Raw genomic sequence first — 13078 nt, 5'->3', positions numbered from 1 at the left:
CTCGGCTCAACCAGTGCTTCTACCTGCACTCCAGTAGACAGTTCCGCAGACAACAAGCCTTTGACATGTTAGGTGTCCAAATGACTGTTTAAAATTATTAACCTTTATCTGGAAAATTGTGGCAGTGATAAGCACTTCTCAGCCACTCCATGCAGACATTTTGTTCATAAGAAAGAGGGCGAGAATGAAGAGGAGATCAGTCAGGAGGCAGAAAAGGAAATGTCTATGTCCACAGACTAAAATAGCCATTGCATGCACAGCTGCAGTCTCTGTTCTACTTGCACAGCATGTAATAGAGAAAGATTAGAATTATATAAGCCTACAATAATGATGCTGGATTTAATGTCTCTGTGTACTTGGAGACAGAAAAATGACAGACACCTTAAATGTTGCATTAATTTTGTCTTAACTCTCTCATAAGATCGAGTCTACATTATCTGACGCAGTTAGCATTTGGTTTGAATTGTGATCTTGGTCATAAACCAGGAATGCACAACAGAGCAGAGTGACATTTGGAAAACAGGTAGAAGCAGTTTCCAGACAGCAATAAACAAATAATGTAAAAGCTTCCTGTTTCTAGAGAATATGTCTCAATGTTGACAGACAGAATCTGTTCCGGGAGGTTTGCATTCCTTGAATGCATAGGCAATAGACATTTGCTATTTCTTTCTTTTCAGATATTTCTTCTTAGTAGTGGATCACATTTGTATATTCTAGTATTAAATATCCACGAAGAACTCTGATTTCTTCCCATTAGTTGCCAACACAAATATAGAGCAATACAGGCTTCAAAATGAGGAATGTGCTACCTGCACATTCATGGGAAAGGTGAATACATCTGCACAGAGAACTCAGTTAAGTGCTTAGATACAACCTCAGAGTCTTTCACAGATCAGTAGATACAGGAGGGGTTGTTGGGTTGTAAAGTGAATTTATCACACTGCTGGAGAACAAATGCTGTAAGTCATGATGACTGAAATACTATCTTTATCATTTTTAACACTCACTGCCCCCATTTCTAAAATCTTAACTGTGGAAATACAACACAATTAACTCATTTTGTTAAACTATCAATTTTAAATTAAAAAAGTAACCTCTCAATAAAAATGAACAAATGTCTGTAGGCCAAAAAGATTCCATGGTTTTTCTGAATATCACTAACCTGCTGGAGCATTGGACTATTTTCTGTGGCCTATTTGTATAGATTTGATGAAATAATATCACGAAAAACATCATTTAGACATTTCATACAGTGTCACTAAAAACAAACATTAAGCTGTCAATTGATAAAACAGCAGGGCTGTTATATTCCACTACACTGGACTTTATGGTTTTCAGAGCAATGTGTACTTGCAATGCCTAGTGCATTTCTAACATGAAGCATTTCCATATTATCATTGAGTTTAGTCCCTACCTTCTTTATGGCAAAGATTCAGAACCGTCTTCTCCATGATGTCCTGGTTTTGTTCGACATCCTTAAAACCAGAGCAAATTTTCAGTCATGCCCTGAGATGGACTGCCAACCTAAAGAGAGCAGGGATAGGCTCCAGCAGATCTTCGTGCGCCTAAATAGGAAAAAGCGGGTATAGAAAATGCATGGATTTTCAATCATATTAATATATTAAATACATGAATACACTGAATAAAATGGACAAACAATTCTTTATGAGCAGAGATATGTTAGAAAAAGTCAAACCTTGTCCAAGTTTGCCTGTCCATTGAACGTCCATATTGGCTGAACATGGTGATGCCTGTAGGCGCCTATACATAATTGTATTTAATATAGTATTACACTTTTACCATGTCTCATTAAAGTAAAGTTATACAGTAAAATGTGCACAACTTTCTTAAATATATACATTCTTACACTATTATAATAGAAATGTATTTAATATTTGGTAACATTACTGACAAATACAAATAACTATCAAATAAGGTTTATTAGGACTTTAGCTGAACTTGAAAACGTTAAAACACCCTAACCCCATAACTACAGGATAACTCGCCTCTAAATCGCAATATGAACGTTATGTGAGTTTTCGCTGCATTTTGCGACAGAATACCTACACACACGGCACATGCGTACTTGTCCTTTCGGCGCCATCAAATTCCATTAAAACGACTCCTTCCCTCCCTCCTTACTTCGTACTCTCAACCACTGTAGCTAATAATATTGCTAGTTAGCATTACCTCAGAAGTTAACATTTCCCATATTCCGTGATTAATGTACACTAACACCTTCATTATCACTTTATCCATATGATGATCATTTTTTTTACAAACTTCAAAAATATACTTCGACAATTATGTTTGCGGAAAATTTCGTGAAGTTCTTCCGCATCTAACGTTACAGCCGTCAAGCCATTCGCGCCATTGTTTTGACTTTTTTCCCCATCATTCCTCATACCGTGTTTCTGAGCATGCGCAATCTGTTGGACTGACAGACACTCACTTTGGACAATCTTAAAAGAAACGCTTTTTGAGGATTATAAAAGCTATCACCAACAAATGCCGTTATTCAATGACAAAAAAAAAACTTAAAATAAAAATGTTTTATTTCTTTGTATTCAATTAAACTCATACTTAAGGGGTTTCTTCTTAAAAATGGGGATAAATTCAGACAAACACACATACACAGAATGAGTAGTGAAGGTGAGAGAGGAGAATTCAGTTTAGGATAACCACAGTGTTGCAGACACTTTTTTTCACCAGAGTATCTGATAAAATGAACAACACAAACATGTTAATGACAACAGCTGTGCTGTGAAAGCAGCTATACTGGCATTTCAAATGAGTGACAACAGAGAAAGTTACTGGTTACATCTGATTTTTTTTAAACATCCAGATATTTTCTACTTTTAATCAATTTATAAGTGCATTACACCCCCCCTTACTGCTAACCTAAATTCTAATAGGCTAGTTGAAGTTTAGTTATTAAAACTAAAGCAGTTTTCATTTTAAGGAAAAAAACAGTTGAACAGCTTCAAATTCACTGTAGAGATATTTACAGGTATAATGGATAGTATGGTATAAACCTGTAGACACAGGCCAGATTGTGTCCATTAATCATTCCTTACAGGAAAAAATGGAACTCTAGCAAAGAAACTCACAGCTCAAAAATGCAAACTCACTTCCCAGTTTTAGGACTAAAACTATTTTCCTGGTTTCAAAAGAATCCATTGTATTCCTGGGTAAATAAAACTAACATCAGACATCCAGGAAGGGAAGAAAAGTTGTGGGCAAGGATGAAAATTGTAAACTTTTAACTTTAACAGTTTATTTATTGACATGTCTGGACTTTGCAAGTCATGTCTGGGTTCTCTGCCAAGACAAACCAAAACTAAAGAGGCAGTTTATTGTCTCTGGGGAGTTAATGGTGAAGAAATCACAGCTGCCAGGCAGTCATTGTGCGTCAACTGAGCGAGACCAGAAGCAGAAAAGTCAGGTGTTGGACAATTGCCTCTCATACATCAGGCTTGTCACTGCTTGCATTGCTGATGATGGCCAGGTGGTGCTGTGACTTGGCCTTGGTCAGCCAACAACCATGACAAAAAGTGCTGAGGAAAGCCTTTCTGAACTTATCCCCACCAAGAGTGTACAGAGCCAGGTTAAAACATGTGTTGAGTCCAGCCAGAGGCCTGGAAATGATATATGCTGCATGAACAACACGGTGCACCATACATGGTGTGTCTGGCATCACTTGAGTTTCTATTCGCAACACACGCAAGATGTGATACGGCAGGTAACAAACAACAAACACCACCAGTATTAGCACTGTCATGCGCCGTGCACGCATCCGCCAGGCACTGGTCGTGGACGGCCCTTTTGCTAACTGTTTCACTATACCGATGTAGCACATGAACACCACCAACAGGGGGAGTAGAAATCCAAGTGCAGTGAGCAGCCAGCCATACCGCCGTACATCATCGACACGGATGCTAGCAAAGTCCAAGCAGTAGGTCTTGTTGTCGTGCTCTACCAAGGAAAACAAGGTCAACATGGGTGTGATTTCAGCAGCGGCTATTATCCAGACAGCCGAGCACGCAACAATACCCCACAACTTCTGCTGCAGCTGCGCTGCCCACAAAGGTCTTATTACCACCACATAGCGAAACACTGAAAGACATGTTAAGAACAGGATGCTCCCATACAGGTGAAGATGAAACCCAAAGCGCACGTAGCGACACATGAAATCACCAAGCGTCCATGAGTCCTCGTTGCTATAATAATAAACCAGGAAGGGCAGGCTGAGGACATAGAGCAGGTCAGTCAGCGCCAGGTTGACCATGATGATGCTGCTGCTCTTCCAAGGCCATAGCTTTGTCAGGTAAATACTGATAGAGGTTATATTTCCCACCAGCCCTATGATGAAGATGATGGCATAGGCGACAGGCAGGTAGTAGCGTTTCATCAGTCTGTCCACATCAGTGCAGTTCTGATCTTCAGTGTAGATGGTTTTGCTGGCCATGGCAGAGTCCTGTTGAGTATACCCACATTTTAAAAATTGAAAACCAGAGAAGGCTGTGGCTACCTGCAACAGTGTAACAGTGAGCATAACAATTATTCACACAATACACTGTGTTCCTGATATTTGTTGAATGTATAAAGCTGAAGGTTCTAAAACCAAAACAGCTGCAACTAACAGTGATGAGTTAGTTAGTCACAAGGGGTGTCACCCTTCACTCTACATGTAGTTATTTGATCCATTGCTATGTGAAAAAGAAGAAGAAGAAGAAGAAGAAGAACTACTTTATTAATCCCCAAGGGGAAATTCAGTTGTTACAGCAGTTATTAAATTTGAGATTATTTAAATTATACTGATTAATAGTAATTCATAAAGTAATTAATAAAGTAATTAACTATCTATTTGGGAGGGTTTGTGTGTGTGTATGTGTGTGTGCGTACACGCATGTGTGTGTGTGTGTGTGTGTGTGTGCGTTATTGTTTATATTGAGGAAATATAGAGTCTTATGGCCGTGGACACAAAAGACTTCCTGAATCTTTCAGTCTTGGCTTTAGGGGGAATTAGTCTGTGGCTGAATGAACTTCCCATTCGCCACAGTTCCTCATGAAGTGGGTGGGCAGGATTGTCCAATATGGAGTTTATTTTGCCCACCATCCTCATCTCTGCCACAGCCTCCATACTGTCCTGTTCCAGTCCAACAACAGATTTTGCCTTCCTGATCAACTTATTTAGTCAAACTTATTTAAAAATAATGAGTAATGCAGCTGTAATGTTGTCAAATGCTGAATTTGTGGTTTTCGAGCTGGACAAATAAATCAGTTCATGTGAAGTTTTCAAATTCCCAACTCAATTCAACACATATACATATGTTGCTGGGTGGGAGAAAATAGGATATAAGCAAATCTTTCTCTTTTCCCTCAGCTGTCATATTGTCAGTGGCAATTACTGCTTGAAGATAGGAGTAAGGAGGGAAAGAAACCCAGAGGTGAGTAGACTAGGAATAAAAAACAAACAAGCAAGCAAACTTAGTGGGAAAGAAGCAAACAAAATCTTCTTCTTTCCTCATCAAGCGTGGTTTTTGAAAGTCTCTCGGGATATGATAGTGCCTATGGCATTCAGGCTTGATGACAGCTTCCTGTAATGCTGTCAGTACAATCTGCTCTCATTATGAATGTGAGGAGAGGCACAAGGTGTCATTTATGCATCACATATACTGTACACTCAGATTTCATAAGGCAGGAAGATGCAGTCATTAAAAAGATTAGTTTCGTGGAAAAATGTAAACTTTATCCAAAAGCTAATTTCATCTCTGTTGAAATTCATACAAAGAAGCTGACACAAAGGTTTGAAAAAGAGATTTTTCTACTCACTTTTTGTTTCTGTGTCCTTATTATTCGGAGGCTTCAGCGCCTCATCTCTGTTTTCACATCAGTTCCTCTGTCAATTCTCTTTTCTCACTTCTCGTCCAGTCTTTTATACTCTTATACTCTTATACTCTTTTGTACACTACCTTCCTGGTAGCATGCTTGAGCTTATAAAGTTGAAGGGCCAGTTCATCACGAGTTTCATGTAAATTTGCACAGAAAAGGGGGGGGCAAGATTACTCTTTAAGTGCACCATTTGATCAGAAAAATGAACTCTGGAGATTTTTGTTGAGGTCTTCGTTGTTTTTTTCAAACAGGCATGTGTCAGTAGGGCACTGTAGACTTAAATTTAGCACAGGTACAAATCATGGTTTCCGATAAAAGTAATAAGGAAGTTAAAGAGAATCTGGGAAGGCCAAATAATTGTGGTGTCATTTTACACTGTGAAAGTGTGTGTCATTCAAGTTGGTGGTAATTCTCCACCGGTTTATTCTTACGATTGACATCTTCCACATCACACACACTCATTTGATCCATATTTTGTATTTGACCTATGTTTCTTTCCTTTCTAACTGCCATTTCATTTTCTTACAGTTCTGGAATATCTGCTGCTTATTTTTTACAGATCATATTGGATCAAACCAACATTGTTTCATAATCACACAAGGCAGCAAAAATTCTATCTGTAGTTTATGCTCTTTCTTAAGCCTAATTAATCATTTTGGATGTTACTGTTACTGCTGTCCTTTGCACGTCTTCCTGTTTCATTTTCAGCTGCAGCTAGTGCATATGTGCAAACTGGAAATGTGAAAAAAAAATTATATTTCTGTGGTGTCATTTCCTTTGTTGCCTGTGCCATTATCCTGTTAATGTAAGTGTAAAAACATGATTAAACTAATATATCTCAGTACCAGTGGCATACCTGAGTTCTGGTTCCTGAAAGTGAACAAAGAAGCTGCAGAAACACATCCCTGTTTGTACAGTCTCTGTAATATCACTTTTCTGTAGATCACTCAACAGTAAAAGAAATTAAATGTTTATTTTAAAAAAGAAGAGCTAGAAATGATGTAAACAGAGCATTATAGATGAATCTAAACTGTGGCTTCTTTTTTAAAATGCTGTGGGCATGGTGCAGTCTTTGAAGCAGCAGCAGAAGTGTTTATAGTACAGATTAAAGTCATCAGAGGAAAATTCATGTCAAAAATCAACAGAGGATGAGGTGTTGATGGGAGGTGGTTAAGAAAGGAAGAAAAAAAAAAGAAAGTGGCTCTGTCTACAGTTTTGGCATCCTGGCTGCGTTGAGGCGCATGGACACACAAGAGGAGCCGGAAGCGTAACGCATCTCCCTCAGCAAGCCGCTCCACTGCTTCTTATCATCCTCATACCTAACAACAGAATGTGGTGAGTCAGAGCTCGGAACAATGATAATGGGAATCAAAGAACACACGTAAATATTGGTCCCATAGCTTGAGAAGACTTACTGCCAGACATCAGTGACCTCTGTGGGAGCCACCTCCTTGTTCTCCATCTCAATCATAGCGAAGCCGCCCACGGCATACAGGGAGCCACTGTTGCTCACCAGGTTGACAGAGCTCCTCTCTTGGGGAAACTCTGTGAAGGGCTCCCACCTGAAGAGATTCAACATTACCAGAAGGTGAAGTGTAAGATGGAGCTCTCGTTGTAGATGTATTTTGTACCTTAGCACATTTGTTCTATTTCAGTGTTTTTAATGCTGTGGGGCAAGTTGTGTTACATAGACACCCAAAGAGTTGGGAACATGTCAACAAGCCCACATTTTCCTATAATGTATTGGTTTGGTTATATATTTTAAACAATTTAACCATATGCGTTTTTCAAAATGTGTTATTTAAGTCTAACTCTAACCATCTGGGGATCCATGGTGTGTAGTAGTCTAAATGTCAAAAAATGTTTAAAAGTGTTTAAGATTTCTGAGCCCTCAACTAAAAGATCAAATTCAAAAAGAAACATACTTGTTCGTTGCAAAGTCGTAGGCTTCACATGTGGCAGTGAGACCTTCCTCGTTGATTCCACCAGCCACTACAATCTTGCCGTTGTGGACAACAGATCCAAACATTGCTCTGTGGGTTTTCATGGCTGGCAGCTCCCTCCACTCCGACTGCTTGTGGTTGTACACGAACATCTTGTTGAGGGCTTTGCTGTGGAGAACAGAATAGCACAACTATGAGCCTTTTATTCTCATCAAAAGCTGTTCCAAAATGGCCTGATGATGTTTTTTGGTAGATGTACAGTAATTCTGTGTAAAGTGTCCATATTAATGAATGGATGGTAGAGTTTTTGTTGCAAAAAGCACCTTACATGATACATAATACATGATACATGATTGGGCATAAACATTTATTTGCAGATAAATATTAACAAACTGTTTTTCATATATCCCCGAGGACATGTTCTTCATCCCAAAAGACATTTAAGCAAAAAGGCGACATTTCCACTAAGCAATGCTGAAAATGTTCCCTGTCTTAATTGCTGTTGCTAATTTTATTTACATCTAATGGAACAACAGTGTGTTTCAGCACGAACCCTTCGTTAGAGCTTCATCGTGAAGGACAATCACCAGGAAAACACAGCTACTGAATATAAATCCATGAAAAAAAAACATAAGATTGAATCAGTAAATAAAACAAGAAGCAGTTGAAAGTAAAGAAAAAACTGCAATAATGATAAAATAGCACAAAAAAAGTTAAACAAAAATTGTGTACATGTTTTTGACATTAAATGGGACAATACTGACAACACTAAATATATATCTATATATACATATATAGATATATATCTATATATGTATATATATAATAAGTCTATAAATTATAAATTATTATAAATTATACTGTGGCATTAAATCCTAAGGTCTGTTGACCTTTATATTTTATTAATTTTTTTGTACAACATAGTGAATCACTGCTGCAGGGACTGCAGATACATTTAACATCACATCATGATATGTTCAAACCTATGCTCTCAGACAGAAAATAAGCAGCCCCTAGATTCCCACTGTAAAATGCAACAAGGGTCTGCCAGGATCAGTACTCTCCTTTATCAAAGCAGACGTGGATTGCAGCAGTGTTATTGTCAATGACGTGCCGTGCTGCCCTGCAGACTGGCAGGATGATAGACCACAAACAGCTGCAGCCCACAGCATAAGGTCTCACACACACACACACACACAGAGTCATCATTTACTCACTTGTCATCGGTCTTTCCTCCAATACAGTAGACAAGTCCTTTGTGGGAGATAACAGCATGGCCGTGGATCTTCAGAGGAAGCTTTTTGGTTTCGCTCCACTTCATCTTCCTAAAGAAAACACATGAAAATGATCCTTCCAAGCAAGTTCAGTGCTGTCCTAAACTTACGTGTGATTTCCCCTGTTCTGTGTTTATATATTTTAAAGGAAGCAATTATCACCAGAAAACTTTACAAAAATTGAAAGAAAGAATGAAAACAAAGGAGGGGGGAAGCAAAGAAGTAAGTAATACCACTAACTCAACATCGTAGCACATCACAGTGTCTAGAGACTCGTTGGTCTGGAGGTCTTTTCCAGCCACAGCAAACAACAGGTTTCCGCTCTCTCCGATGTTGAAGAGGCATCTTGGAGAAGGCATGGGTGGCAGGGCGACCCAGTCAGAAGTGAGTGGATCTAACTGTGGAAACAATAATACAACACATTAAGAAACATACTGGAGAAAGCAGCCACTTAGCACCCATTTATCTGCATTTCCTCATAAATGAATCACAGCTCCACATATTGATTATGCTGTAAAACGTAGGTATTCAAGGCCTCTATCACATCCTCCAGTGTTTGTATCACTTAGAGCTGATGGACAACATGGGAAACATAATCCATTAATTGCTGGTAGAAGAAAACTTTATCCGTCATTCTCATATTTACATAGAACAAAGTTCAACTTCAGGCCTTTTTCAATTCCACATTTGCTTTTCGTTAGATACGAGTATTGATAGTCTCAGCATAAAATCTGGGTTACACACAATATGTTACACCATGTTTAACTTCATTAAAGGCCTCTGTTTAGTCTATGCAAAACAAAACTTTGCCTTTGAAAAAATAGTTCAAGTAAGCACCACTTGGTAAATAAATTGGCTAATTTAGGGTATTTTTTATTTTGTATGACTACAAGGTTGGTAGTGATGCTAACCACCTTACAATTACGCATGAACGCTAAGGTTGGAATAAGGCATATTTCAGGCGTGAAAGCAACAGTAGCAAAGTTTTACATTTAACATTAAGATGTGACAGTGGTCATTAGACACCAGTGTCAATAATTCCTAAAATGTCAAAAATGTAAGCAATTCATTTTTATACAGCACTTTGTGTGATTGAAGCAATAATAAAAAACCTGCATACCAAATAGACATAACATTGTAGAGGCACATCCTTATTTTCCTCATCAACAAATAATCCACCGATGAGGAAGAGCTGGTTCCTCTGTGACGCCAGGCTGACATGGTTACGTGGCACCTGCTCTGACATGGCTGCCAGGAAGCACTCGTTCTCATTGACATCATATGCCACTGCCGCCGTGTCATTGATCATTAGGATGAAGTCACGTGCGTACATGCCGTGTCTGCGACTGTCATTCAGGAAACCAGGGAAGGGGCTGTCTTCCTCCTCACCTCCTTCATTGCCAGCTCCCTCTTCACCCTCCTTTTTCTTGGGTAAGTCCGGAAGTTTGCCCTTGTAGGCATCCCTGATGATCTGGATTTTCTTCTGAAGCTCTGGGTCGGCCTTGACAATCTCATCGGTTTCCACTTTCTCTTTAAAGTACTTCTCAGGTAGCAAGCGGAAGCGGATGCAATTGAAAGCATCTTTCAGGACCTTGGTGCGCTTCTCTCTGTCATAGCGGACCCAGGCCATGACAGCTTCAAACACCAGCTCCTCCTTTTCCACATTCAGGGAGTCTCCACCAATAATTGCGAACAGTTCGTGGGCTGCAAGCTTAAGGAACTCATCGTCTTTATAAAGAAGCTCAAAGCGGTCAGCAATATAGTTGCGTGCAGCTACAGCAAGCCTGGGACAGCTGAGCACCAGGCCCATCCTGAAAATAGCCATACAGTTGCCCACGGACAGCTTCTTCTGAAGGTAGTTGACGCACACTGTGAAGACAGAAGGGATCTGGAATCTGTTTGCCACCGCAATTATATCCTGCACATTGTCATCTGTGAGGTCGATCTCAGCAGAGTAAAGGTACTGGATAATCATGTCCAGGACAGAAGGGTTGACATCCTCCAGGACCACCTCTTTGGTGTTCTCCACCTCTTTCCCATCCTCTGTGAAGAAGATCTCCCTGAAGTAAGGGCTACAAGCAGCCATGATCAGACGATGGCATGGGAAGCTGCGGTCACCCACCTTTAGGGTGCAATCCACAAACTTGTTCTCATTCAGCAACTCCTTCAGACCGTCTTGGAGCAAGGTGCTCTGAAACAGGCGCAGCTCCTCCTTGATGGCGTTGGGGTCCATTGTGTTTCAGGAGGGGAAACAGTGGGTGAACAAGGAGGTCTGTGGAGAGAGGAAGAAGACAGCGACCACAGGTCCTTTAGGCAGTTGGTCCTGGCTGGAAAAGGCAGAAAAGAGAAAGGTTCCTGGTGTGAAGACCCTGCAATTTAATCCTGTCCCGATCTAAATATAGCTCCCCCTGACTGCTTCAGCTCCAGTGGAATCTGACGGGGCCAAATCACAGCACAGCATAGGCTCCGGCTCGAGCAGCTGCTGCCACAGAGTGAAAGAAGCAACTGGCTGTTCAGGATGGGGATATGCCACCATGAATCAACTCCCTGAGTCTCATGTGGAGGGCTAGCAGCAGAGACAATGCTGTCAAATCCCTCAAATAGCTCACCTCAAGCTGACAGTATGCCTGGGAAGATATTTAGAGGAACCACTGTCACATTCAAAAATATGCACAATCTCCTGGCTTTAGACAGATACAATTTTACACCAGTTTTCCATTCATTCCTCCATTCATTTGTTCAAATGTACTGATTCAGACACTCATTCAAACACTTTAGGTGTTGGTTTTATATGTTTTCAATAAGCAACCTTGGCAGTATTTATAGTAACTGTAAGTAATTCAAGTACAGGCACTATAGATACTAGTAGTTTTTTTTCATATGTAAATATGCTGTTTATTTTCTCTTAATATAAAAAACTGTAACAAAATTTCTCAGAGGCCAAGGTGCCACCTTTGAATTACTCAATATTGTTCATATCTCCCAAAATTCAACAAAATACCATACATGACAGAGAAAAGCAGAAGATACTCACATTTAAAAAGCTGGAGCCAGAAAACATTGTGCAATTTTTCTTGAAATACAACTTAAATGATTAAATAAAATGTCAATCCATTTGTTGTGTTTTGACTCTAGATTCAACTAAGCTAACAAACACTGAATTTTCGAAGTGGAGGTAATACTCTTTTTCCAATATACCGTTAGTTCTAATGACTTTTAGCTGTACACCTTATTTATCTTATCACAGTATTACATTATTTGAGACTGAAGAGCACAAAGACACATTGTGCTAAAAATGGACCAGAAAAGTTTGGGTATTGCAGCTGTGTGGAGTAACAGGTGACAGCCACACATACCACCAGTTCTGCAAACCAATCAGAATGGTTCTGCTTTCTTATCTGATCTGGTGCATTATTGTCCATCTGTTTGTTTATTTGTGTTGCACCACACTTAAAACACACTTCAGTCGCTCAGATCATTTCAGGACAGAAAATATTTGCTCATCTTTTCCTGTCTGGATCTCATATTGTTGCATCTTTTTTTCTGTGGCCTGAAATGTGAGGGGTGTGTAGAGTTAGGTAATGTTTCTCTCATGGGCAGCACTAAAGATAGATCAGAATACACCACTTGTTAAGGAGTGTCTAAAGTGTAACTTAAGCAGAAGGGAAGAGGAGTTTCTGCTTAAGAAAGTGGTGCCACTTCCCTAATGCCAGAGCAGATTAAGTTCTCAAGCGTGCAGTTGGTTTTGTGGTGTATTTAGGGACTGTATGAGAATTATTGGAATGAGGAGGGGGGATAAAACATATGTTTCAGTTTTTAAAACAAACCTATATTTATCTGTTTGGGTTTGAAAGTTTGGAGAATGGTGAAAATGATATTGCATGTGAATACGACTTATTTCCCTGCAGTGGCACTAAACACTGCACTTGGACTGACTATATTATACTTAAAACAGGGGTATTCTTA

The 13078-nt window shown here is 39.6% G+C and overlaps 2 protein-coding genes across 2 annotated transcripts; both read right to left on the bottom strand.

Annotated features, from left to right (window-relative positions):
• Positions 1 to 2620: 2620 nt before the first annotated feature.
• LOC113127513 (2-oxoglutarate receptor 1-like) lies at positions 2621 to 4811 on the bottom strand. The gene has a single exon (XM_026302190.1). The coding sequence runs from the start codon at positions 4553 to 4555 to the stop codon at positions 3464 to 3466; it is 1092 nt and encodes a 363-aa protein (XP_026157975.1). The 5' UTR covers positions 4556 to 4811; the 3' UTR covers positions 2621 to 3463.
• Positions 4812 to 5730: 919 nt separating this feature from the next.
• On the bottom strand, positions 5731 to 11469 carry LOC113127506 (kelch-like protein 41b). Its single transcript, XM_026302181.1, has 6 exons — positions 10233 to 11469; positions 9353 to 9510; positions 9056 to 9163; positions 7821 to 8006; positions 7311 to 7457; positions 5731 to 7214 (listed from the first exon to the last, which is right to left on the bottom strand). Exons 1-6 carry the CDS (start codon positions 11343 to 11345, stop codon positions 7103 to 7105), a joined length of 1824 nt encoding a protein of 607 aa, XP_026157966.1. The 5' UTR covers positions 11346 to 11469; the 3' UTR covers positions 5731 to 7102.
• Positions 11470 to 13078: the final 1609 nt, after the last annotated feature.

The sequence above is a fragment of the Mastacembelus armatus genome, chromosome 2, assembly GCF_900324485.2.
Source record: "Mastacembelus armatus chromosome 2, fMasArm1.2, whole genome shotgun sequence".
In the NCBI taxonomy this organism is placed as follows: domain Eukaryota; kingdom Metazoa; phylum Chordata; class Actinopteri; order Synbranchiformes; family Mastacembelidae; genus Mastacembelus; species Mastacembelus armatus.
Note: the sequence above shows the minus strand (reverse complement) of the source record. Positions and strands in the feature narration are given on the sequence as shown.

Coding starts and splice junctions, on each gene's coding strand:
- LOC113127513 (XM_026302190.1), bottom strand. CDS start 4,555: ATGCTCACTGTTACACTGTTGCAGGTAGCCACAGCCTTCTCTGGTTTT.
- LOC113127506 (XM_026302181.1), bottom strand. CDS start 11,345: ATGGACCCCAACGCCATCAAGGAGGAGCTGCGCCTGTTTCAGAGCACC. Junction 8,007..9,055: donor GGAGGAAAGACCGATGACAA/GTGAGTAAATGA, acceptor TGTTCTCCACAG/CAAAGCCCTCAACAAGATGT. Junction 7,458..7,820: donor TACGACTTTGCAACGAACAA/GTATGTTTCTTT, acceptor GAATCTCTTCAG/GTGGGAGCCCTTCACAGAGT.